This window comes from Callorhinchus milii, unplaced genomic scaffold (genome assembly GCF_018977255.1).
Source record: "Callorhinchus milii isolate IMCB2004 unplaced genomic scaffold, IMCB_Cmil_1.0 Scaffold19, whole genome shotgun sequence".
Classification (NCBI taxonomy): Eukaryota; Metazoa; Chordata; class Chondrichthyes; order Chimaeriformes; family Callorhinchidae; genus Callorhinchus; species Callorhinchus milii.
Window position 1 is genome coordinate 94,855 of NW_024704760.1, and position 26,112 is coordinate 120,966.

The following is a 26,112-nucleotide window of genomic DNA, read 5'->3' on the forward strand; positions in this document are numbered from 1 at the left end:
TACAGCCAGCTGTACTCATTCTTACAGTGAAGTAAATGGAAGCAACAATCTAAGCACAAGTGTCGGGAAATCACAAGATTTAACATGCAAATTGCAGCTGTGAATCTATTGCATCGAGAGAAAAAAAAAACCTGAACAATAGCAACTATTAAATTATTGAAAACCTTGATTAAAATAGATTTTTTTTAAGTGGGCATCTAGTTGAGCTAACCGCTGGATCTGAAATCTATATAGTAAGACTACCTAAATGTTTTATATACTAACTCAAATGGACCGTGTCCATCAAATACTTAAAATTGCAGCACCTCTTCTTGTTTAATTGAACTTTCATTCAATTAGTGATTAAATAGAGTTCAGTTTCAGTCATCCGGGTCAATGATAGATTTCAGAAATGCACTGAAGCAGAACTGGATACAAGCATCCTTTTTTGTGGGAAATTGAGAATCTTAACCAGAATAGCACACCCAGAAAGTCAGGTAATAAATATACCATCATTACCAGCAGTAGCTTGAGATTTATACGAGCAACATTAACACAGAGTGGTTAAAAGGTTTTGATTGTTTTAATACAAGCCTTTTCTCCGTTAGTGAGCAGTCTGCACTTAATGGTTTATTTACCATCTTTATTATGCGTCAAGTTTTACTGTTGCATGGGAGATATTCCAGTTTCAAAAAAAGCAGATTTTGTGGTTAGAAAGGAGATTGGCAACAATGGTTATTGTGGCTGAGTGCAGTACAGTGTAAGCCAATGTGCTGGAGTGCGGAGTTCAGTTACTAGACCCTCTCGGGCAATACCTGAGGCTGTCTGGTTCCCGTCTCCCTCAGCTGTCTGTTGTCAGGTGCTGTGTGAGCATACTGCTCACATGGTGGCCGCCTGTAGTCCATTGATGGTGGTTTCATATAGTCAAAAACAAGAGGCTCTCCATTTTTCTTTTCATCTCCTTCCACAATGCTGCTGAGTGAAAGGTTAAACTCATTATCCCTCAGGCTGTAACTCGGCGACACAGAATCAACACTAAAACACATGTGTATATTGTAGATTGAGCAACTGTAATTATTTCAACACAGACATGCAGAATGTAGTTTTTTGAAGAGTGAAAATGGGAGGAAAATTAAAAAGGAAAATGAAGTTTTAAAGAGAAGTTTAACATGCAAAATAAATGTATTTATTCCCCAAATAAGTTGGAGGGAGACTCCAGATTTGAGACAGCAAAATGGGAGTTTGTTCAATGATGGCAGAGTCCTGAAAGGAGGTGGTGCTTTGTTTTGGTCAGCGGTGTTCAAAACATTAAAAACCTACCACTGTGCTCAAAATTATCCAGAATAGGCAGAGTCCACATTAGCATGCCACCTACACATGAAACTTCCCATGTCTGGAATGGAATGTGCACACTCTCCTTGAAGGGACACACTCTGCTTATGTAACTCTGGAGAGTATTAGGAACAGGTTGGCAAGAGCCAGGGCTTGGACCCTACAGTGTGCACAATTGGTCAGGAGATAGCTGGTTGCTAGTCCTGCAAAGTGGGGGTGAGAGGGGGAGAGATGCAGACACAAGTGTGCAGACCTAGAGACATAGATACACCCAGCCAGACACAGACTTGTGCCTGCTCACACAGACCTGTTTTCTTGTGTTGGAACTTGAAGAGCAGGTATCTGTCCCATGGGCTTATGCTGCAGTGCAGGGCTCTGTCTCGCTGAGCTTCCCCCTGATGGAGGGCCATTTAAATCTTAAAAATAAACAAATGACATAATGGCTGGTGTATATTGGCATCTCCAAACCAATGGGTTACTTGCTCTTTGCAGATGAATCTATCTTCTAAGATTTTCATTCTTGAATTGGATATTTCCCCCAACCCCTGAGCTATAGATTGTTGTGCCAAATTCTCTTTGCAGATGTGTATTATCTGTGCTGAATGGACTATCAATGACTCATATCCAATCTACTTACCTTCCCCAGGGATGACAGTGAGAGTCACCTTCTGTCCAGCATCCTTGATCAGTTGAACAATCTCATGGTGGGGCATGTGGATAATGGACTGTCCATTCACAGCCGAGATACGGTCCCCAACATTCAGTCTCCCACAATGCTCGGCCGGGCTCCCGTCAATTAGGCGCCCAATTTTATGCGGCACCGCTGTCCAGAAACAAATCATCAAGTCAAGGAGCAACTGAACAGCAGAGCTTTGTGCACATATGGTGGCATCTCCCCAACTCCTTTTCAAAAGCAGAAAGAAGATTCTGTGCCCCACTCTGGGGCAGGGGGAGGGGGAGACCGCAGCACTGATGCTGTGAAAAACAAACTAATCTACCACAGAACAAATAATTTAAATGAACAAATATGCAAAGAAATCCCAAAGTGCCTGATGATGGCATCACTGTGTCATTAACATTAGATTTTGGGGAGGTATTCCAGATCGACGAAAGGCCAGGGAATGTCCTGCACAAATCAGCATCGTCAGGAGGGAGGAAAACAATAGCAAAATGGCAATAAAATTGATCTGCGCCCAACATCGATGAGACGTTCAGAGATTTAATTTACCAACTGTAGGGGGCCTGTTTTTCGAGGTGATGATGACAAATCCAAACCCTTCGTGTTCCTGCCGTTGTAGGACAACGCTGTAGGCCTGAGACAAAGCGACTGCTTTAGACAGCCTCTGTGCAAGGTCTGCGTGGTTCATTCTCGGGGAGCCATTCCCAACAGGTTCTGAACCACACTCTCTCAGAGCTTCCTGTTGATCTTCTAGGGTAGAAACAAAGGGAATCTCTATTGAAGCAAGCAAACTGCTACTACCCAGCACCTAGATTCCCTCCCTCCGCAACAACAACTTGCATTTATATAGCGCCCCTCACATAGGGTAGCGTCCCAGAGCACCCGGCTACAGGGATAATGCACATCAGAATAAAGACATTATTAAGAATGAAGCCAGCTGATAGACATGCAGATACCTTAATCTTTACCCTCATCTTTTCAGAAAATTGTACACACCAGAAAGCACGTATTTTCGTCCAACACAAAGAAAAAGGCTCACCAGGGCAATGAAGGTTCCTTCTGACTGAAAGCAGCACCTGACCATTTCGAGCAGCATTTTGCATCAAATCCAATACAAATCGATGAGGCTTTGCTTTCACTGAAACACCATCAATATACAGCAGCTCATCAGCCACGCGTAGCCGCCCATCTCTCTCAGCAACACTCAGTGGAATAATGGCTCCAATTAGAATCTACAACAACAATTTTACATTTTTTTGTCCATATAAACCCGTCACATTCTGGGGATTCTCAAAGTGCTTCGCTGAATTAGCTGGGAGCCTGAACCGGGTCCGGGAGCCTGAGCTGGGGTTGGGGGAGAGAAAGTGCAGCCAAAGAGAAAAGGCTTCAAACATGGGGAGGAAACAAAACCAACAAATAACAAAACAAGAACAACAACAACAAGAAGATTCCATTTATAGAGCACCTTTCACGTCGGGGAGGACGTCCCAAGGGGCTGTACAGTTGGGTCAGGACCCGAGCAAGGGAGAAATGGTCAGGGTGAGGGGAGGGAAGGGAGAGGGCGAGGAGGGGGGAAATGGTGAGGGGAGGGAAGGGAGGGAGCGAGGAGGGGGTAGAGAGTCGAGAGGGGAGCCGAAGGCTCGGTCAAAGAGAAAGGTCTTGAGACCGGCCTTGAAGGAGGAAAGGGAGGAAGCGGCGAAGGCACTGGGGGATAGAGTCCAGAGCCTCGGGGCTGAGAGGCTGAAGGCCCGACCACCGATGGTAGGGCGGTTGGGGCGGGGGATGTGGAGGAGACTGGAGCCAGAGGAGCGGAGGGTACGGGCAGGTAGGTAGGGGGATAGTAGGTTGGAGAGGTAGGAGGGAGCAAGGCCATGAATGGCCTTGTAGGTGAGGATGTGGATCTTGAAATCAATCCTCTGGGGGATGGGGAGCCAGTGGAGGCGAGCGAGGGTGGGAGTGATGTGGTCGCGGTGTCTGGTGCGGGACAGTACACAAGCTGCAGAGTTCTGAATGACCTGCAGCTTGTGGAGGGAGGGCCGGGAAGGCCGGCGAGGAGAGAGTTCCCATAGTCCAGCCTTGAGGTGATAAAGGCGTGGACCAGAGTTTCAGCCGCGTGAGGGGTGAGGTAGTGCCGTAGTCTGGCGACATTCCGGAGGTGATGGAGGGCGGTGCCGGTTGTGGCGCGGATATGAGGGAGAAAGGACAGCTCAGGGTCGAACAGAACACCGAGGTTCCTGACCGGCTTTGAGAGGTGGAGAGTGCAGCCTTGGATGCTGATGCTGTCAGCGCCTGAGGTGCAGAGACGCTGACGGAGCCAATCAGGAGAGCCTCAGTTTTACGCACGTTGAGCTGAAGAAAGTTGTCTCTCGTCTGCTGCCAACTCGTGGAGTCCTGTAGCTCAGTGGTTAGAGCACTCGCTTTGCAAGCGAGAGACCCGAGTTCAATTCCAGGCAGGGCGAAACCTTGGGCAAGTTTCCTTACTCCACACACAGCCTAATAATAATCCCTCCAAAAACAATAATAAATTGGTCATTTTCAATCTACGACTGTTTGTGGGACATTGCTGTGCGCAATTGGCTGCCACGTTCGCCCACACATATACAGTCAATTCACTTTATAGTCCTCCCAACGTGAAAAGCGCTATATCAAATGCAAGGATTATTATTATTATTAACCCCCCAACACAAACGCACGGCTCAGGCCGGGCTTGTCCTGCCAGAGAGGCCATCGTGTCACCTGACCTGCTCAGGGGGGTTGTGAGGACAGGGTTCAGGTGGCATTGTCTTTTGGGCGGAGGATCTTGTCTGCGGGGACAGCCCTGACTCCCAAACTGAGGCTTGAGCCCAACATCCCACAAAAGCCAAAACCCAAACCAAAGAGAGTTTGTTGAGAAAACATACCGGTTGCTCTGGTCCATCCCCACCAAGCACTCGGAAGCCAAATCCACTCTCTTGCTTCCGGAGAAATATATCAATGTCCACAGTGTTTGGAGCTAAATATTCAGAAAACACAGCAACTATGAGCTGATCCACTATCCTTTCTTCGTATTACTAAATTATCTTAATTTATAATCTCTTCCTTTTACCACAAAGCTCTCCATTTCACAAGATTTTACTTACGTTTGCTGTCATATATGTTTTTGGACTGTACATAGAGCTCAGTGGGATCACGTTTAGGGGAGGAAGGCCCTACAACATTCGGTGGGAAGGGCAGAGGTTGTGGGATCGGGGGACCGTGAGGAAGGGTCTGACACATCCCCAGCTTCTGTTCTTGGTCTGAAGTCTATAGAAAAAGGCAGGAAAACAGTTATTTAAAAAATAAAACATTCAATATTCAACATTATGCACATTACACTTACATCGGACTAATTTCCATTTACACTATTGTAAATGGTGTTATTTTGAATACTACACTTTTACTGACGAGGTCTAGGTTTGAAATCTTGTCAATCTTCTTCCCTTCATAAGACCTGCAAGAATAATGAATTCTGACTATCTTCACCCAGTTTCTGCTGTTCACATCTAGAATTGATCATAAGGCAGTTCTGACAATTCAAGTCATCAACTTGAAACGTTAACTCACTTTCCTCTCTCCATAGATGCTGACTGACCTGCTGCGTGTTCCCAGTGACTTTCATTTTTTTATTTTAGAATTGACCATATCTTATTTCACCAATCACTGACCGCAAGGAAACTGATGTTTAACACATCCACTGAAGAGATGAAAGTCGTACAGCAACAGAACACATTGAGCAGAAGTGCACACTGAAAAGTTTATGAATGAAAACAGGTTTACAGGAAAATTTAAAATGTTTAATAAAACTTACTGGCTTTATAACCTTAATGGGTGAAGAATGCCCTGTAATAAAGAAAAATGTGTGAGACACACAGAACACTTCTACAGATAAGTGCAAGAATACTCCCAGAATTTATAGCGCCACTTTTTCATTTAGAGTTTAGATCCTTGGCTGTTATCAGTACTGATCTCCCACTGCAAGTTGTTACCTTACCAGAATAAACAAGGGTTAGTTGTGGCTAATGCAAAAGTGTGACATTTCATAGGATTTCATCACTTAAGTGACATGACATGCACTTTGTGCATGCATGGAATAAATTTAGTAAATTTGCTTTCGTATTTTTCTACTTATCTTATGTTGGTTAACATTACTTCATTAAAATGCCATTATGATTGCAAAAAAGCAAACTATATTCCTACTACTTCACTTTGTAAAATAAAAGTAGCTTCTCGTGAGGTTAAGTCACCGATAAGGCACAAACAGAGTGGAAGGAGTTTGATGAAATGCTTGGAGCCACATTGAATATTTCTCTAATTATGGACAGTACATCTGGAAAGGAGCACAAATGCAGGTAGGTAGTGAGACTATACTGAGCAACACAACCACTGGATGCAGCCAATAAAATAAACAAATTCAATAGATTTGTTTTTAAAAAGGAAAAACTTTTGAAATTTGAATCAATAGCAGGATTATAAACAGGTTATTTACAGTGCAGAGTACTAACCTCCTCTGTGGACCAGTAAAGATATCTCACTTCCAACCGGCCATTCCTTCAGGATCTCCACCACCTGGACATGGCCCAGATGCTGCACACATTGATGCTGAATCTGCTTGATTACATCACCCTTTTGAAGACCTTTACACCATTGACTGTCCAAGATCATCTTCACTTTCTGCCCTCCTGGACTGTCAGCTATTGCAAAGCCAAAACCCTTTGGTCCTTTCACAAGAGGAATAGTCAACACCTCAGCCTGAGAGCTTCCAGAGGTGACCATGGATATTCGATCTTCAGTTAGGCCTAAATAAGGGCCATTCAAATGATCATTACACTGCCCCAAGGGCTGCTTGTCATTTGGCTCGGAAGTGGTTTGATTTCCTTGTAAAGAATGCATCACAGACTGTCCAACAATGATCGGTGTAGCAGTTGCTGGATCAATAGTTGGATCCTCGGCGTCAGAGGGCAGTGGGTAACCTCGACATAAAATCAATCTGACAGTTTGATTTATAGGAACAGACTGAAAGAGCTGCACAACGTCAGCGTGAGTCTGGCCGAGGACACATGTGCTGTTTATATACACAATAACGTCACCTGCAGCAACACAAACAATATGGTAACTGTGAGAAATCAAATCAATTTATGATTATCGGAGATCAATATACATTTAGAACAAGTAAGTACAAAAACAGTTTAACAGTTGAGTTGTTCGGATCTGGAATGCATTGCATGAAAGGGTGGTGGAAGCCGATTCAATAACAACTTTTAAGAGAGTAGATAATTATTTGGGGAGGACAAGTTTGCAGGGCTATGGAGAAAGAATGGGATCGAATTGGATAGCTCTTTTCAAAGAGTCAGCGCAGACACGACGAGTCGAATGGCCTCCTGTGTTGTATAATTCTATGATCTATGAATATCTAATTTTACTCTTTAATCTGAAGCTCATTACAGAGTTTACACATTTTAACAATGTGGAAAACCCCAACTTCAACTGTGGTTAAGCCAGAATCCATATTTGCTTTTAAGAGGGAATTTGATAAATATCTGAAAAGAATATGAAAAAGGGTATGGGGGAAAAACCCACAAGAGAATGGGACTAAATGGAAAGCTCATTCAGATGGATTTATGAATTTATGAACTGGGTCGCCCTGCATGTGTCACATAAAGCGTGTCAAGCGCTCCGGGACATCCATTTATAAAGGTCGTGAGGGGCACTATATAAATGCAAGTTGTTGTTGTAGCAAAGATCCAGAATAGAGAATGTTAAAGTGTTGAGAGTGAGGAAAACAGGTTTCAGCTGGAAACTGACCTGGAAGCATGCTGGCTTCCTCAGCAGCTGGACCCCCCTCAATAATATTCTTCACCTGTAGGAACTCATCCGGGCTGTCGCCTCCAATGATTGTGAACCCAAACCCCATTTCACTCTTTTGTAAAGTTGTCCTGATTAGCATCCCCTGTAGCTGTGATGGGTCCCGAGTAAACATAGGTCTCTCTGAGGGAAGACATCAAGCATTAAAGAGAGCGTTAAAGCAAAGTAGTGAGAATTCACTTTTCACTAAGTTTACTATCGTTGACACAAAGCTTTATAGATCAGGATCTGGTTATTAAACCAGGTAAAGTGCTGAGACAGGCATTGCAATGGTGCTGAGCTGCCTCACTCACACTCCACACATAGCAAAACAATGGCACAGGAATACACCGAATGCTTTTTCTCTTCCAAGACTATGATGCTAAACAGGATAGAGAAATTAAACCTTGAGCAAATATGAAGCAGAGTGAGGGATAGCTTCAGTGTTCCGGGTGTGAGGCTGAGTGAGGGGACGTTACGGTGTGAGGCAGAGCGACTAAGCGAGGGGCACTACCTGGCTGACGTCCTCTGGAGCCATTGTCCTGACCCTCATGTTGTTGTCCCAGACGCTTCTTACGTTTTGCTTCAATAACAGGATTTTCAAACTGAGTTTTCTGATGTACGTGACTGGAGGATGGACACAGGAAAACATTACATTTGTAGCTCCACAAATCAAATATAGCCACCAAATCAGCCACTCAGCCTTATTATCATTATTTATCTTGTCCTGAAAACCCTCCCTCCAAATATTCCTATTATTAACGGGTTTTTAAAAAAATTATGCAGTTTTGAACAAACCTACAAGGAACTTCTGCCAAAGAATCAGAATCAGAACTTATTTCAGGCTTAGCAGGTAAGACATAACTTGATTGGAAAGGTCCTAAGTTTAATTCTTGGTAACCAGAGGCCAGCTTCCACCCCCACCATCAGTCAGAGTGCACCCCAGCCCCGCCCCCAGCCTAACCCCCTGGCCAGCCCTGCCCCCCCAGCAGTCACCCCCCACCCCATCAGTCAGTCTTTCTCCCCAGCCAGTACCCACTCCTGGATGTTGAGCAAGAACAAGCTCAGGTTCAGCTATGATATGCCTTTTCTCCTCTCGCCTCCCCCACCGCCCCCAAAAACACAGCAATTTATCACTTTAAACAATTTGTTTTGAGCTTTTTTTTAAAAAATGAATTAAAGAGTTTCAGAACTTACTCAACAAAATAAGTCCCATAAATGGGATCAATGATCTTCTCCCAGCCATATGGAAGTTCTGAGGTAAACAATACAAATACAACAACAAATCACATTAACTAATTCACGCTACGAGTAGTTTACTAAACATCCAACAAAATAGGCAAATAGGCTTCCATTACAGCAATATATCTTCGCACAGCTCCACTACATTATTGTGTTTGACTTGGGCTGGTTTGTGGTAATGGTGGACTGTAGCCCTTGCTAAACACTTTCAGCTTCAATTAACATGGGTCACCATGCAGAGGAAGCAACACTGATGTCACTTCCTACCCTCCTCTCCCCCCGCCTGCTATGTGCAAAAAGCATGGCTGACATTGTTTCCTGCGCACTATGTACAAAGATATTATATCCAATGTAAGGATTATTTGTTATTTTTATAGTTTTTCTTTGGGAAGAAATGCATGATGGCAAATCTGAAAGAGGTTCCTCACCGCCTTCACTGCACTCCTCAGGAGGTTTGGCTTTCTTGGCAAGCCGAGGATCCAGCCATGTTGTTGTCTTGGTGTTGTGACTGAAAGTAAAAGTTCACAGATTTCACAGGGAAGATAGGAGGATCGTATATAACCTTAATGTGATTTCAACAGATTTAATAAAGGTGATGTACTTCGCAACTGCAGCCAGGCCCAGGTGTCAGTCTGACGACACGATACTTAAACTCTGAGAAGAGCCTCTGAGGTGTCAGTCATAAGTCACCACAGAAAATTCTATTAAACTTGTTTGATCCCTGAGCCAAAAACGTTAGCTCTTCATTAAACAAACATTCTGCAACCGAATAATATCACCTCTCTCCTCTATCGCCCCATTAGCAACTGCAATACTGTAGTGAACAGATACTTTCCAAGGTGTGAGATGTTACAGTCAGGATCCACCTCCCAAAATTCAAATATCTAAGAATCTTACTCGAAATGCTGAGTTTGGGATGTCCTCCTGATAATATACAAATGTAATTTATTGTTGAGTTGTTCATGTACTCGGTCATTTAACACCAAGTTGTGAAAGGCGTCTGTGTTATGGAGAATAGAGGCTTGGCTGATCTCAGGATTTACTGAAGAGGTTAGAAGGGGTCAGGAGGTTGCAGAGGTAGGGGGGAGCAAGGCCATGGAGGGCCCTGAAAGTAAGGACCAGGATCTTGAACTCTGTGCGAGGATGGGGGTGATACGGTCGCAGTTTGGTGCAGGAGAGGTCACGGGCTGAAGAGTTCCGGATGATCTCCCTATGGAGGGAGGAGTTGGGGAGGCCGACAAGCAGACAGGTTGCATAATTAAGCTTGGAAGTTATGACACGCGTGGAAACCCATCACCATGATTAAGCGTGATCAACTATAGGCTTTCTATACACAAATTAAACATTTGGTAATTCTCTTGCAAAAACATTCCACTCTGATATATTAATGTTAATGTTAGGTCCCAACTCTACCTTTCCTCCTCTACTCTCAACTCCACGACCACCGATGTCCTGACAGCCTGCCTGTCCGACATCGAGTCCTGGACGAGAGACAACTTTCTTCAGCTTAACTTGCGAAAAACCGAGGCCCTCCTGATTGGTTCGCGTCAGCGCCTCCGCACCTCAGGCGCTGACACCATCAGCATCCAAGGCTGCACTCTCCACCTCTCAAAGCCAGTCAGGAACCTCGGCGTTTTGTTCGACCCTGAGCTGTCCTTTCTCCCTCACATCCGCACCACAACTGGCACCGCCTTCCATCACCTCCGGAACATCGCCAGACTACGCCATTACCTCACCCCTCACGCTGCTGAAACCCTGGTTCACGCCTTTGTCACCTCAAGGCTGGACTATGGGAACTCTCTCCTCGCCGGCCTTCCCGCACCTCCCTCCACAAGCTGCAGGTCATTCAGAACTCTGCAGCTCGTGTACTGTCCCGCACCAGGCTTCGGACCACATCACTCCCACCCTCGCTCGCCTCCACTGGCTCCCCATCCCCCAGAGGATTGATTTCAAGATCCTCATCCTCACCTACAAGGCCATTCACGGCCTTGCTCCCTCCTACCTCTCCAACCTACTATCCCCCTACCTACCTGCCCGTACCCTCTGTTCCTCCGGCTCCGGTCTGCTCCACGTCCCCCGCCCCAACCGCCCTACCATCGGTGGTCGGGCCTTCAGCCTCTCAGCCCCGAGGCTCTGGAACTCTATTCCCCAGTGCCTTCGCCTTACTTCCTCCCTTTCCTCCTTCAAGGCCGGTCTCAAAACCTTTCTCTTTGACCGAGCCTTCAGCTTCCCTCTCGATTCTCTTCCCCCTTCTCGCTCCCTCCCATCCCTCCCCTCACCCTGACCATTTCCCCCCTCCTCGCTCCCTCCCCTCCCCTCACCCTGACCATTTCCCCCCTGCTCGGGTCATGACCCAACTGTGCAACGCCTTGGGACGTCCTCCTGACGTGAAAGGCGCTTTATAAATGGAATCTTGTTGTTGTTGTTGTAATGCACTTACTCAATGAAGTAGACCATTCCATTGTCAGTGTAAGCCATCTCCCAGTTTCTGGGCAAGGGTTCTAAGGCTTCTTCTCTGGTTAATGTATCAAGATACTGGAAGTCTGATGAACCATCAGGATGGCTGGATACTGGGACGCTTTTCCAGTCTGTGAATTCAAGCATTGTCATTATACTTGGTTCAAGGGAGGAGAAATGTGGACCTTTCGCCCAGAGGAGTAAAGCTCTATTGTTAGTGGATACAATTAAAGTGAGCAATGTGTCTGGGACAGGCTCAGTCCAACCCACTATGGCTCCTGGCCACTAACAGCACAAACTGACAGTGGGGGTCCACCTCACATTCTCAGATTTTAATTGCATTTGTTTAAACAAATCCCCCATCTCTCACCTTCCTTTACAATTAATGAAATTTTCACAGTAAAAAGCACCAACTGCTGCAACTTTTCCCCTTGTGATGCATTACTACATCACTATCCTCTTCCTCACACATAACAAACATGGACTGTCTGCACAAAAGCCAAAGAAATCACAGGGTGTGTAGCTCTAGGTTAAATCAACCTGACTGAACGATCAATTGCTGCAAACACACACACATCTCGAGGCAATGGAGACAAGCTTGTGACTGAAGCCTCCGTTCTCTTACCTGCCGGAGCAGTGCCATTGACGATGGGCCTCTCATCATCATCATCCTCCGGGAGCACAGCCTCAAGTCTGTCCATCTTGCTGACAGACATCGTCCGTTTTCTTTGTGCCTCTTCCAAGCCGTCTTCAAGAAGAACCTGATCAACTACATCCTGCTGAAAAGGGCCCGGCTCAGCGGGGGGCTTTGGGGTCCCATAGAGGTTACCTGGCAACCCGAGTTTAATGTTATCAGACCATCAGTTCAACAGAATAAACAAAATCAATAAGCAATTATATAAAACCTAATTAGAGTTTCTATTTACTTGGAGCAAGTTATGGGGTAAACAAGCTCATTCCAAAAAACCCTACTCAGGGCAGTCACATTACTGTTAAGCTTCAGTCTCCAGATGAATGTCATACACAGCAGCAATATCTTCTCATGTCCTGATTGCTGTGAGTTTGGGGGTAGAAATAATCCTTTTTCAGGTCACAAATTGTCATAAATTACATTGGTGGGAAATCAGGGTCTTCCAAAACAGTTTAGAGGGGGAACAGATTAGAGAGGGCACAGCCCTGTGAATGAAAGTTCTGAATTACAAAATTTAACGTACCATCAAACGTCCCACTTTCTAAAAGTGCTCCACTGTCCTCTAGCACTTTGAACTCTTCAAGAGAAATAAAGTTATAATCAACTCCAGGCACCTCACCATCCCTTGGAGCCCTGGTGGTGCCTGAAACAAAATACAAAATAAAATCAATTAATATTGATGCTCAAGATTCCATGAACTTTTCTTTAGTTTTTTTTTAAGCTTTGCAGTTATGTACAAACATAGGATTTACAGACCCGGAAAAGACTAGTTCTGTTAATCTCACCAATCCCAAAGTAAAGAGGGGACTATATCACATATACCCACACTCAATTTCTATGCCAAATGAGAATGGAATTCCATGTTGAATCACCCCACCATATCCTTGAGTAGTCCATTCCAAGAACACACTCAGGGGTATGATTACTGTGAAGGATGGGCAGTAACTGTTGAGCAAAACCTTGCCCATGTTCACATACAAGACCTGTTTTTAGAGGCTTTGCTAAACATTAATCAGAAGCAGGAACACTGGGCTCAATAGCTTCTCTCATCCCAGGTCTCCAGAGCAACTGAGGCAGCTCACCACCAATTTGCCTGCGATCAAAAGCCTGGATCAGCAATCGAATCTTAAAGATTTTCTTAATCTGTATGGCTCTGTACCACAGCACATGGTGGATTTATTCCACTGAATCCCTGGGGTATCTATCAATTCTTACAATGTCGGCCTCTCTTCCAATTTAGTCTTTACCAATGGTATTGCCATCAAATCGTGTAATAAAAATTTCTCATGGTAATAATCCTTGTATTTGATACATCATCTTTTTAAAATTATCAAGATGTCTCAAAGTGCTTCACAAGATTTTACCGTGTGTTGGGTAGTGTGGATGTGAGGGAAAGGCAGGGGGCAGCTTTGCGGAGGCTGGACTTACATGGAATTGTTCTCAGGTACAGATTGTCACGGATGACCTGCTGAAGATGATGGTCTACTGATCCTTTCTGGAACTGCAAACTGAGGTAGTGTCGAAGATCCCGATTTATGATTCGGCCTGTAAATAGTACATCAATCAACAAAACTTATAAGGTAACACCCTGTAAGAAACAGAGATTTTTTTCCCCCTCAAGATTGCTCCGTCTCACTTGCCCTTAAATTCCAGGATCACAAGTTAGACTTTCCCTTTCCCTGGATTTGTTATTTGGTTAACATTTATACAGCATCAGCTTTGAATATGTAATGCCTCCAATTTAGAGTTCCTGAATATTTTAAGTATAAGCTTTAGCAACCCTTCAGGCTGCAATTAGAATCGTGGAAATTACAGCACAGAGAGAGGCCATTCAAACCACTGAGCCCATGCTGGTGCTGCTAGTTCAATAACAATGACAAACTGTATTTACACAGCGCCTTTCATGTCGATAGGACATCCCAAGACAATGAAGGTTTGCACCTGAGCTGTGGGTTGGAGGTATGGAGGGTAAGAGGGAGTAGAGGTGGGAGGGTGACCAAAGGCGCGGTCAAAGAGGAAGGTGTTGAGGCAGGCCTTGAAGGAGATAAGAGAGGGGGGTTCTGGGATGAACTTCCAGAGGGTGGGGGCAAAAAGGCTGAAGGCCTGACTGCCGATGGTGGAGAGGGCAGGGCGAGGGACATGAAGCAGACGAGTGTCCACCGATTGGGAGGAGCAGACAGGTTGATAATATTTTAATAGGTCCTACAGGTAGGGGGGAGCAAGATCGTGGAATCCATTAGTGGATATAAAGGGGGCTTTAATGGATGGAGAAGCCATTAGTGGATATAAAGTGAAGACGATGGGAAAGATAAGAGTGAAACTACGCAAGGACGGAACCTTGAAAATGGAGGAGAGACACGGTTCATCCACAGAAGCCAACTATTAGATTACCAATTCCCCACTCTTTATATTTCCTCTTCAAATTCAAATAATTATCCAATATCCTCCCAACTATAATCCCTGGCATCATCAATGTGAATTTATGCTGAAAAGGTTCCACATAGACTGATTAAAGAGATCTGTAAACTGATTTCTCGCCCAAACTCAACCTTCCCATAGCTTTAATGTCCTTTGTATAATGGAGTATTTAGAACAGCATATAGCACTCCAGCTGTGGCCTAACCACAGCCTTTGCATAAGTGTAACCACTTGTTTGATTATATATTCTATGCCCTTATATACTAAACCCAGAATATAATTTGGATTTCCCATAAAGGTTCATGTATCTGCACTTCTTTGATTGAGGTCCCAGCTGCCTGCTCAGCTAGATGGTAAACATCCCATGGCCCTGGCAAAGAGAAAAGAGAATTTCTTCTGGTGTGTTGGCCTACATTCCCCAGATAAACCTGGTCATTCATTGGCTGTTTGTGGAAAATTGTTGTGCAAGTTGCCGTTGTATGTGGCATCTTCCAGAGGTAGAATATGTACATCAGCAACTACATTTCAACAATTTGTACAACAAGACCTGCCCTTCATAATACTCACACAGATCCCTGTCTTTCTAAGTGTTTACAAATTCCATCTCATGACGTGGTCTCAATTACCAGGAGTATTGCTTGCGCTTGTGCTCAAGAGTATGAACCAACATTTCACAGGAATTGTGCTACCAGATGGTTGTAGGATTCACACATTTGAAAATGTTATTAGCTGCTTGATCAGAAGGCTCCTACCTGAGACAGCATGGGTTCAGTTGAGGCAGGTTTAAAACCGAACACCATCAGTGTCAGGTCTTACATCCTAATGGGACTTTTGGTTACTGATTATTTCTGAATTCACTTGAGTCAACAACCCAAGAGTTGAGACAAACTCTCCCACTTGGCACACCATCCATTATAGTCGTGGCAGGTTAAGTGACTATATCATGTCCTGCTCAGTGGTGCTGATGGGGCCGAGGCACAAGCTCCTGTCGGGACAACACAAGAGACACTTTTCCAAAAGTTTCTCTAGTAAACACAGGCAGGATGGTTCCAGTATTAGGAGTTGTTCCAGTATTTGCATGAATATGATTTCTATTCTGAGTGTGAAGCTAACAATGACTGGGTGGCTTCACAATCTCTACATACTTCAGTAGAACTTGTGTAACTGGAAAAAATTAGTTGTAAAGTGCAGAGAGGAATCTGTCAGCTGACACTGCCAGTACTAGCCTGTCTTCTTCCCGAGCTTTAGCCCTCGTTAGAAGCAGGTGCCATCCACACCTCAGCCCCTGGCAGCACCACATCCTAGCTCAGCCCCTGGCAGTGTTAGACCTCACTCTCCCACTTTTTGCCAGAGGTTTTGCTGTAGGCAGTGAAGGTGGGTGAAATATCTTCCATGGGCTGGTCCCAAAATGGCTTCATTCCCTGTCCAGCTCAGTCAAAAGCTCAAAGACTCAGAAATGTTTCAAAAGTATTTTTGAAATCTAAGGAGTCAGGTAACAGTGACACTCCTTATATTCAGAGGCATCAATGTGAGGAATGCAATGTGCAGATAACAGAACTGGCTTGTTTAGTTAATGATTACTTCATCTCCTTTGTGAAAGTAATCACTGAACAGAAGCCTCCCAGCTCTGGAGAAATTGCTATTAATTACAGAATCTTCAATGCTGACTTCAGTCACTATCATGGTAATTTGCTTTTGTGGACAAAATGCAAGTTAAAATTTGTGTCAATCTGCAGCTGCCGTGTGTGTGCTGCCACTCTCTGCATAAAACACCTCTTTCCCATTTGGCTCAGGATAACGGAGCTTCATAAATTAACTATCAACAAGGTAAAATTAATCAGCAAAATGTGAATGACAACGGTCCCAAAAGAATTCAGACTCAAGGATTCGGAGCTCTGCTCTCCTGCTTCTTAGCCACAAGCAGAAGAGAATGGATGGCCTTTTGCTTCCACTGCCTCACTTGCATTAGTAAGCTGATGATGTGCATACCACTGAAACAATCCACTTAGCGAGCTAGATACTCTACGAAGGTAATATATTATATATATTTATTGCACTTTTATAATAAGTTCAAAGTGTTGACTCACTATAAAAATTCCCCTCAGCCCAAGCTGATTAATCATTTATAAAATGTTAGTGCAGAGGAAGATGGAAAGTAAAATATTAGATATAAAGAGGCATAATAAATAAACAGGTGTTACACCCTCATAAACCATCGGTCCCATTTGCTCAGTAAAACCATTTTCCAATCAGCTGATCTAGGTTAGGTTTAGAAAAAAGACCCTCCTTCCTATCCCATTACACACAGCTACACTGAATTTTAGCTATTAATGGCAATTGTAGAAGATACAATGCAGACTTGTAATCAAGCTGCCAATGTTTAATAGCAAATTGTGGCACTCATTAGATAATCAGGTACTTTATTGGGGGAAGATAGGGCAGAAGAGAAATAAGAGTAAAAAAGGGCAGCATGGAGAGGATAGAATCTTGACAGCTACACAAGCACAGGGTTAAAAATCAATTCAGGAGGTAGCCTGCGGAATAACAACTGCAGGACCTACGATTCTCTATTCTTAGCTTCAGCAGAATGCTCAACCTCTGGTCACTCAAGCGTGGAGAATAAACAATCACAGCACCTAATGCATTAACCTTAATGTCTTTCTCTGAAATGGCAGAAACCTTTTTGAAGGATTGAAGCTCCATCAATCATTCTGTACACATACAACAACTTGCATTTATACAGAGCCCCTCACGGCAAGGTAAGCGTCCCAGAACGCTTGACAGTGGCAAACAATCTTGTAATGCTGTGCAACACATATGCTGTTTAGGGCTAGGTGACTGCACTGGATGTTGTCTGACATACACTGAGGGCTTATGTTTTTGAGGGTTTAAAATGTCATTTTTCAGGTTATTTTTAGCATTTTGGGGGGGGGGNTCTATATATACACCTATAGAGAGAGATACACTGTATATATTAATATATTAGCGGAGGCGGGGAAAGCAGGAGGGGAAGAGCGGGGGGGGGGGAAGGAAGAAAGGAACAACAACAATAACAAGGTTCAGGTTAGGATGGAGGTGATAGGGTGACGGAGGACACAGGCTGCAGAGTTCTGGATGAGGAAGAGAGGGAGGGGAGGGGAACGTAGTCAGGACAGGTACCATTTACAAGGTTTTGCTGTGTTTATTCGGTAAATACTGATTTCATATTGGGGTCTTTTACCTGGGTTTGTCGGTTAGAACTAAAAATCAGATGACCGACATACATTCTGCCTAGGAATAATTAAAGTTTCCCTGTGTAGTCTAACGTCAAACTTTAAATTTAAAGCCCTGATTGGTGGAAATGAAAATCTCAGAATGAATGAGTCGAGGCTTGAATCACAGCACATGGAAAAGCTCCAAATGGACTGTTCTATTTTGTTATCCAGCTCAATGCATGAGGTCCTGTATCACAATAGGACACAGTTATTAATGCCACACTTACCTTACAGCCCAGATTCCAGCTGCAGCATTGCCTTTGGAGACAGTGCTTTAGCTTAGAGAAGACGGGGTAAGTTATTACCAGCTTCTGAAAAGCTTAGTCCTCCCCCTTCGAAGGCTAAGACCATGGCTTTTGCCAGGGGCCGTGTTTCTGGCAATGGGTGGGGGGCGCAGGAGGACACACACTATTTATCCAATTCTGGAGAATATTATACGTAGATTATTGAGAGCCATAAGAGGGGAATATTGGAGTTTAACCAACCAAAGGCTCTTGTTTGAGTTCCCTTACAAAGTGTAACAAGAGCTGAGTGGCTGGACACTGGACACTGCTCCAACAGCAGCTCTCACTGAATGCATTTGTGTTTCCTAACAAATTGATTTCCTATTCTCTTGCTAACCACAGCTCCAGACAAATGAAAGCACTACACATGAAGAAGCCACGTGAAGCGTAAAGATGTGCACTTATTTCTGAAATATGTCCCTTAAAATTAAAAGTCAAGAATTGATGCCTCAATGCAAAGCAAAGTAATTTATAGCACAATTTCCATACAGAAATGGACGATCAGTTCATGGAACAGTTCTTTAAGTCAATTTTGCATTTTATTGAAGTTTCACATGTGCCTAGAGGGGGACACAAGATCAAGCAGCCATGTTGGTGATCTTAATCCACTTCCATAAAAAAAATTTCAGCCCCAAAATAAATTGTTCTCCAATAAATAATCTAGATTTCTTCCTTGAAAGGCCATCAATATCTCACATTCTGGGCTGGATATTAAGGTTTTCATTCACAGAATACCAATCCTAGACCCATTACTGCACAGAACAATTCAGGATTAATCAATCATACGGTGAATAGTCACAGCAAATTCAAAAATAATTTCTATGACATGAGCTAGTTCAACAACAACCTGTGTTATAAAGCATCCTTTACACGGGACTGTGCAACAACACAACAGTTGGCAAAGCTACAATACACTACAGTTAGCAATTCAATTGCATTTACGGGAATATCTTACATACATTCTCCCTTTTGGCTTCAAATTTTCGTTCCATAGCTTAGCACCTACTTTGATTGGTAAATAAAGAGACAAACCCTCATCCACGCTTTCATTTCGTCCAGGCTTGACTACACAAACTCCCTGCTTGCTGGACTTCCTAACTCTCCCCTCCATAAACCTCTGCAGTTCGTGTCCTCTCCTGCACTGAGCTCTCTGAGCCAATCACGCCTGTCATTGCCTGACTTCACTGGCTCCCCACAGGATTCAGTTCCTAAGTATTTGTACTGTTATGCACAATAGACCTCACCACAGCTACTTCAGAGCAAGTAAATACAGTTATTATTATTACCACAACAACAAATACAGTCACTGACATGACATCATGCCTTGTTAATAGGACTTTAAATATGAACACTTCAAATGCTATTTATTGATGTTTGTAGTGACATTTTCTTGATATGGTTGAAATTTCAGAGAATCCTTTAATGTGGATTTTGTCCATCACAGACATCAAAAAAGCACCATTCTTCAGCCATTGTTGAAGCAGCAGAATTTAATGCCATTTAGTAGCCAGTCAGAGCAAACCCTAATCTACCTAATGTTCCCTGTAAGCGAGCAACAGACCCCATACCTATTTTAATTAGATTTCTATTCATTAACTTTGTTTATCTAAACTCGTTCACAAAAATGCTTCACAGAATGGAGAGACAGCTTCAAATTACAAAAGGCAGTGAACCTGCTTGGCTGCTATTTATTGTCACAGTGTGTAAATCAACAACAATTACTGTGTGGCTATGCCAGGGTTAACAACACACCTTTACCTTCAAGTTACACAACAATGATGCAGTCAACAGATTCTAAATATGTGACATTACGGGTTACAGGAAAGCAATACTGCTTGCTAACCTGACTGCAGACCTAGATGTTAAACTTGTGTCTCTCCGGGAATAAAATCCAAGGCTGGTAATTAGTTTTATTAAACAATCCCAACTGGTTTCCACTTACCTGTCAATGACCCAGTGCTCAGGAGATGGGTGGCAGTATTTGTCAAGATACACCAGTGACTGAAACGTAGAGAAGAATTTCACTTCAAATTCGTATGTGCTTATGTCAGCAGTGTGGGAGCATAACACATTCACACAGACACACAATCATAAATAGTTACGAAATCCAACAAAAAGACTTTCTGCATGCAGCCAGTGCTAGCACATCAGATAGCGTCTGTGCACCAAGTAACCGCTGTTTAGTCCATTAAGTGCATTTCATTTAATGGACTGGAACTGCAGGCAGCCGTGAGCCCTATTCACATCATTCCCATCTCTCATCAAATCTATCACCATCATCTTGTTTTACATTTAAAGAGAAAGCTTCACCATGAACATCTTCCCAGAGATGACACGTGACGCTGAAGCACCTGGTGAACTGGCCAAAGCTTCCATCAATGTTGCTCCTGAGCTGGTCTCCCAGGAGCAGGCCAGAGGCAGCCTCATCCATGGAGAAGACTTTAGCTTCCTCTCAATGTCTCTTCCTAATTACATGACTAAAGTCAAGAGCACATGACCTAGGCGACACAGATGGAGTATTTGGATTAGCATTAAGAATCACCAAAAAAAAAGATTCTTACAATCACGTTAGAAGAGGAAACATAGAGCGGTTGGCATTTCCATTTACTAAAAACACAGCTGATCTTCATACACAATTCCAAAAGCCAATAGCTGGTTAGGGTCTGGTAGGAGGGCAGCACCCACCATTCACCCACTGACCTGACTGTACTCACACTCAGCAAATCATCTTCATAATCAGACAATGCCACAGAGATGTGGGTGAAGCTCAACTGCTGCACAAACTCATTGTTCTTTAGCTGAGAAGTGCTTCTGAAATATAAAAACTAAAGTTCGTGATGTTGGGCAGAAAGGTCCTGGTGGTTCTATTGGTTTTGTAGAATCAAATTTTTTTTACGTTTTGTAAATGAACGGACGAGGCTGGAGTACAATCCTGACTGCTTTGTATTAAAACAAAGTCTCCAGCATTAATATAAGAAATGCTAGACGAAAAAAGACCACGATCCATCTGGTTCACCTTCCACCTTCTTGACGGTCGCATATACATAGGTCCCGAACTACCTATGTACTATATCCCATAATGTTTTTTCATTACAGGTGCAAACAGCTGAACGAATATCAGAACTCTCTGATTAAAGAAAGTTGTAAGCTCTTTATTGGCAGCATTTTAAAGATCGGATTTACTAAATCCTCTTTAGTGAGGAGTGCAACAATGTGTAATCAGAAGACCTGTTACCCACCAGGGCCAAGTATCAACACATACAGGAAATGAGCAGCAGCATCATGTTTGGTGAAGAGGCATCTCACTACAGGAAAGTGCTGAACTTCACTGCAGCCATTCAATACCCACAGAGATGCTCAGCTGTGCAGAAGTAGACACCAGAGCAGATTAAAACACAAGCCTCTCACCTGTAAGGTCTTCATTGAATTCCAGTTCAACATATAAGATGGAAGTGCACAGTAAGGCAAATTAACTGCTCACACAGCAAGGATGGTCAGGTTTAAGACAAAGTGTTGGGACAGTTTATAAGAGAGCTTCACTAAACCTAATCCACTCTATCTCACCTGCAAGTGACAAATGGTGTGGAGGAATCTTTATTCCATATCAATCTCCTGTGGCATTTGATCTAGGAGTGCAGAACTGTCCAATGTAGAGGGACCTGTTTTCTGTCTTACCCATGAGTCTGACCTGGGAGTAGTTCCTGCAATAACTAGGTACCAACATTAGTCAGTGTTGGAAGTATGCTGTATTGGTTGAAGTGCTGTCCTTTGGATGAGACATTAAACTGAGGCCACATTTGACTATTCAGGTGGATGTTAAAAATCCAATGGCCAATAATCCCACAAATAAAATCAGTCATTTGCTTCATGGCTGTTTGTCAGACATTGTTTTGTGTTCATCCACAAAAGCCAGTCACTCCACTTGATGGTATATCCTGTGAAGCATTTTGAAACATTCATTCTACCGACTTGGAAAGCACTATATTAATGCAAGGATTAATTATTATTACTCATCTCAATCCCACCCTTCACTTCACCAACTGCATCAAAAATAGTTCTGCAACATCAATTGAGAATCAATGTGAGCCATGCCTCACAGTTGCCTTTCCCTCTCCCATCCCTTCCCAAAGTATGGATCCCGGTTCCAGCCAGATCCTGCTCACATCTGCCAACAACATGTTTACAGTGAACAAGAGAATTTTTTTAAAAAAAAAACAACTTTCTACTGGGAACGTGGAATAGATTGCACACCACAGACTCAGCTCGATAAATCTGCAGTGTGGCATTATTTCTAACATAGGAAATAACTTTCACCAAACGTTAATGCTGCTTGAGACATAAACCTCAAAAGGAATAATAGATGTGCTTCCACAAAATACTGAATAATACAAAATCATTCTTAAAAAGATGGGAATTTATCTAAATCTGCACATAAAATATTGTCCCCCCCACCCCCCCAATTCTGACCCTTTCTGAAGGCAGCATCTCATCCTGGAAACAGTTCCAAACAGCAGCAAATTTGTGGGACTTCATCCAAGTCATTGTCCATTTGAGCTTAGACAAGGGGCAATAAACTTCCTCATCTGTCCCTCCTCAAGGGTCACCGAGGAGAATTTCACATTCCTGCTGCTGTCTCAGCACAGAACCAGACCGGGGTGTGGGTTTGGAAGCCTCAATCAGTACCACAGCAGGCAATCCAATTCATCATTAAGTGATTGATGGAGCTTTTAGAATTATTTACACAGTATTGGGAAACACTCAGACTACAAGAGTGGATCTTGTTGTAGGGGCCAGTGAAAGGTTGTCTATGAAATATTAAACATCAAACAGTTCAAAATGAACAATGCTTATGACAGTAAATTCTGGTAATAATACTCCATTCAGGAACTTGGTAAGACTAGAAGAAAATGCAAATGGCATTTAAGTATTTCTCACAATTTTCTTAAATTACATTTTAGATAAAAATCAGCCTTAAACATTTAGTGAATAGGCTTTTAACCAAAAAGCAAAATACTGTACTGCAGATGCTAGAAATCTGAAATAAAAATAGAAGTCGCTGGAAACACTCAGCAGGTCAGGTTATCGATCTGAAACATTAACTCAACTTTCCTCTCTCCATAGATTCTGCCTGACCTGCTGAGTGTTCACACATTTTAACCAAATATGATTGAATCTTACAGATTCTCATATGATCCTAAACGTCCACATTGGTAAAATTGACCACAATCTCAGTCAGCAATGATGAGGCAGCAGAATGACACAACTGAAAGGTCCATTATCTCAATGAGCAACACATCTTTCCAGAAGCAGAGAAATATTTTGTTCAACTGGAACACAGCACAGAATTGGTTATATTATTGCTCAACCGATTCTCAATAGATAACTATAATACTCATGAGACAGTACGTGCCTCCAGTATGAGATGTCCTCAGAGAGGTGGTGGGGCAGCGGAGCTGTAGAGGGAGAATACAGTATCGTTATGAGGACCACCGTATAATAATGATAATAATCCTTCTCCAGTTTCTAAGATGTTAAAACAATCAGCAATCGGGCACCGTGTGGGCTCACACCGTGTATTGGGTGCAATTTCTAAGTCATGCAAACGAGCCGCAGTCTCAGCAAAACTGGAGAACCTGGAGCGAGGACCACCCCCCGGGACCCCGGGACCCCGGGACCACCCCCCGGGACCGGCCCCCGGGACCCCGGGACCCCGGGACCACCCCCCGGGACCCCGGGACCGGCCCCCGGGACCCCGGGACCAGCCCCCGGGACCAGCCCCCGGGACCCCGGGACCAGCCCCCGGGCAGTCGGGACCACCGGCGGTCAAGTCTGCAGTCATTTGATCACAAAAATACCTCGGATTCTTCTGAATGTTTGTCAAAATCCAATGTCCTTTCTTGTGACCAATAGAAAGGATTAGAGGCAAATCAGACACACAGTGTGTGCGCAGCTCTGACCGGGATTCCCACCGGGAGAGCGGCGGCACTGAGGCCTGTGCGGCTGTGACAGGTTTCGCTGCAGCGCCGCTCACGGGAACGGAAACACAATCCACAGAGACAGAAAGGACTGTTTCAAACATTCGGGAAGTCGCTCATTTTGAGTCTCATCAACAAAAGCCTTTCCCGCGGAGCGGCGCCGCGAGAGGGCGGAGGGACTGAGGCTCGAGCTGACAGCACAGGGGCCGATGGTGGAGCAGAGAAGCCCCGGGGGGGGGGGGGAGGCCCGGGGGGGGGGGGAGGCCCGGGGTGGGGGGAGGCCCGGGGAGGGGGGAGGCCCGGGGGGGGGAGGCCCGGGGGGGGGGGGAGGCCCGGGGGGGGAGGCCCGGGGGGGGGGGCCCGGGGGGGAGGCCCGGGGGGGGGGGCACTGACCTGGTCTGACGGTGCGGACCCTCACGGGTTCGGGGAAGTGCCTGATGACGGCGAGGACGTCCCGGCTGGTCAGGCCGCTGACCGGGGTGTTGTTGACCTCCAGGAGGATGTCTCCGGGCGCGGGGCCGGGGCCGCTCACGGGGCCGAGGAAGGGGAAGTGCCCGAGCTCAGCCCCGCCGCGAAGCAGCAGCGCGGCCCCCGCCTCCCCGGTCACCGTGACGTCCTGAGCCCGACTCAGCCAGTGCCGCCGCCGGCGCAGCGTCTTGGACATAGCGGGGCCGCGGTCAGTGGGAGCGCATCGCCTGTGGCTCAGGTACAGGCGCCGCCGGGCGTCACTCAGAGCCTGCGACGTGATGACGTCATCACATGGGCTGGACGTTTTGTTTTGGGCGGGGCGTATAACGGGGGCGGGGCGTGTCGGAGAGGGCGGGGCGTGTCGGAGAGGGCGGGGCGTGTCGGAGAGGGCGGGGCGTGTCGGAGAGGGCGGGGCGTGTCGGAGAGGGCGGGGCGTGTCGGAGAGGGCGGGGCGTGTCGGAGAGGGCGGGGCGTGTCAGGGACTCAGGTGTCTTGTTCGACCCTCAACTGTCTTTTCTTCCCACATCTAAGCCATGACCCGCTCGGCCTTCCCTCACCTCCGTAACATCTCCCGACTCCGCCACTGCCTCACCCCTCAGGCGCTGAAACTCTTGTTCATGGCTTCATCACCTCCGGGCTCCACTATGCAAACTCCCTGCGTGTCGGCCTTCCCAACTCCTCCCTCCACAGCTGCAGATAATCCAGAACTCTGCAGCCCGTGTCCTCTCCCGCACCAAACTCCCCCAGTGACCCCATCTCCCCCACTCTCGCCCGACTCCACTGCCTCCCTATCCTTCAGAGGATCCAGTTCAACATCCTGGTCCTCACATACAAAGCCCCCCATGGCCTCGCCCACCCCCCTACCTCTGCGAGCTCCTAACCCCCTACCAAGCCGCCCGTTTCCTCCGCTCAGCCGGCTCTGGCTGCTCCACGTCCCCCGAACCACACGCCCCACCATTGGCGGGAGAACGTTCAGCCACTCTGCCCTGAACCTCTGGAATTCCATCTCCCAATCACTCCCCCTCGGCCCCTCCTTAGCCTCCTTCAAGTCCCGCCTCAAGACTCTCCTCTTCAACCATGCCATCGGCCACAGCCCCCTTCTCCAACCCTCCTTTACCCCCCCAACCCCAGCTTAGTTCTGAAATGCTGTCACTGGAACATCCTCCCAACGTGAAAGGCGCTATACAAATGTTGTTGTGTCACATGGGCGGGGTGTGTCGTGGCTCAGGTAAACAGCTGATTGGGAGTTGCTGCAATTTTGGGGGGAACCTTTTACGTGGCTTCACCCACATCCACATGGAAATCCCAGATAGTTTATTGTAATAGAATTCTTTCTCCCTCTCTCTCTCCCTCCCTCCTCCCTCCCTCTCTCAACAACAACTTGGATTTATATAGCGCCCTCCGGACGGCGTCTCAGAGTGCTTTACAGTAACGGATCCTGGGGCCGAGCCAGGGGGGGAGGGGGAGGAAGGTG

General features: G+C 45.3%; 1 protein-coding gene across 5 annotated transcripts in view; it reads right to left on the reverse strand.

The window, feature by feature from the left end:
• Positions 1-24,834, reverse strand: part of magi3a (membrane associated guanylate kinase, WW and PDZ domain containing 3a) — a 29,158-nt gene extending 4,324 nt beyond the window's left edge. For 4 of the 5 annotated variants that reach the window (XM_042342100.1, XM_042342098.1, XM_042342102.1 and 1 more), the window contains exons 1-18: positions 24,564-24,834; positions 13,668-13,784; positions 12,763-12,882; positions 12,174-12,377; positions 11,532-11,679; positions 9,520-9,599; positions 9,047-9,104; positions 8,364-8,476; positions 7,811-7,993; positions 6,511-7,095; positions 5,817-5,848; positions 5,110-5,272; positions 4,891-4,982; positions 3,030-3,222; positions 2,540-2,740; positions 1,949-2,134; positions 1,619-1,727; positions 795-954 (exon numbers count right to left, since the gene is read on the reverse strand). In XM_042342100.1, the coding sequence (XP_042198034.1) occupies positions 795-954; positions 1,619-1,727; positions 1,949-2,134; positions 2,540-2,740; positions 3,030-3,222; positions 4,891-4,982; positions 5,110-5,272; positions 5,817-5,848; positions 6,511-7,095; positions 7,811-7,993; positions 8,364-8,476; positions 9,047-9,104; positions 9,520-9,599; positions 11,532-11,679; positions 12,174-12,377; positions 12,763-12,882; positions 13,668-13,784; positions 24,564-24,834 (3,015 nt within the window). The remainder of the gene's footprint in view (positions 1-794; positions 955-1,618; positions 1,728-1,948; positions 2,135-2,539; positions 2,741-3,029; positions 3,223-4,890; positions 4,983-5,109; positions 5,273-5,816; positions 5,849-6,510; positions 7,096-7,810; positions 7,994-8,363; positions 8,477-9,046; positions 9,105-9,519; positions 9,600-11,531; positions 11,680-12,173; positions 12,378-12,762; positions 12,883-13,667; positions 13,785-24,563) is intronic. The other variant, XM_042342099.1, reaches the window with a different exon arrangement.
• Positions 24,835-26,112: the final 1,278 nt, after the last annotated feature.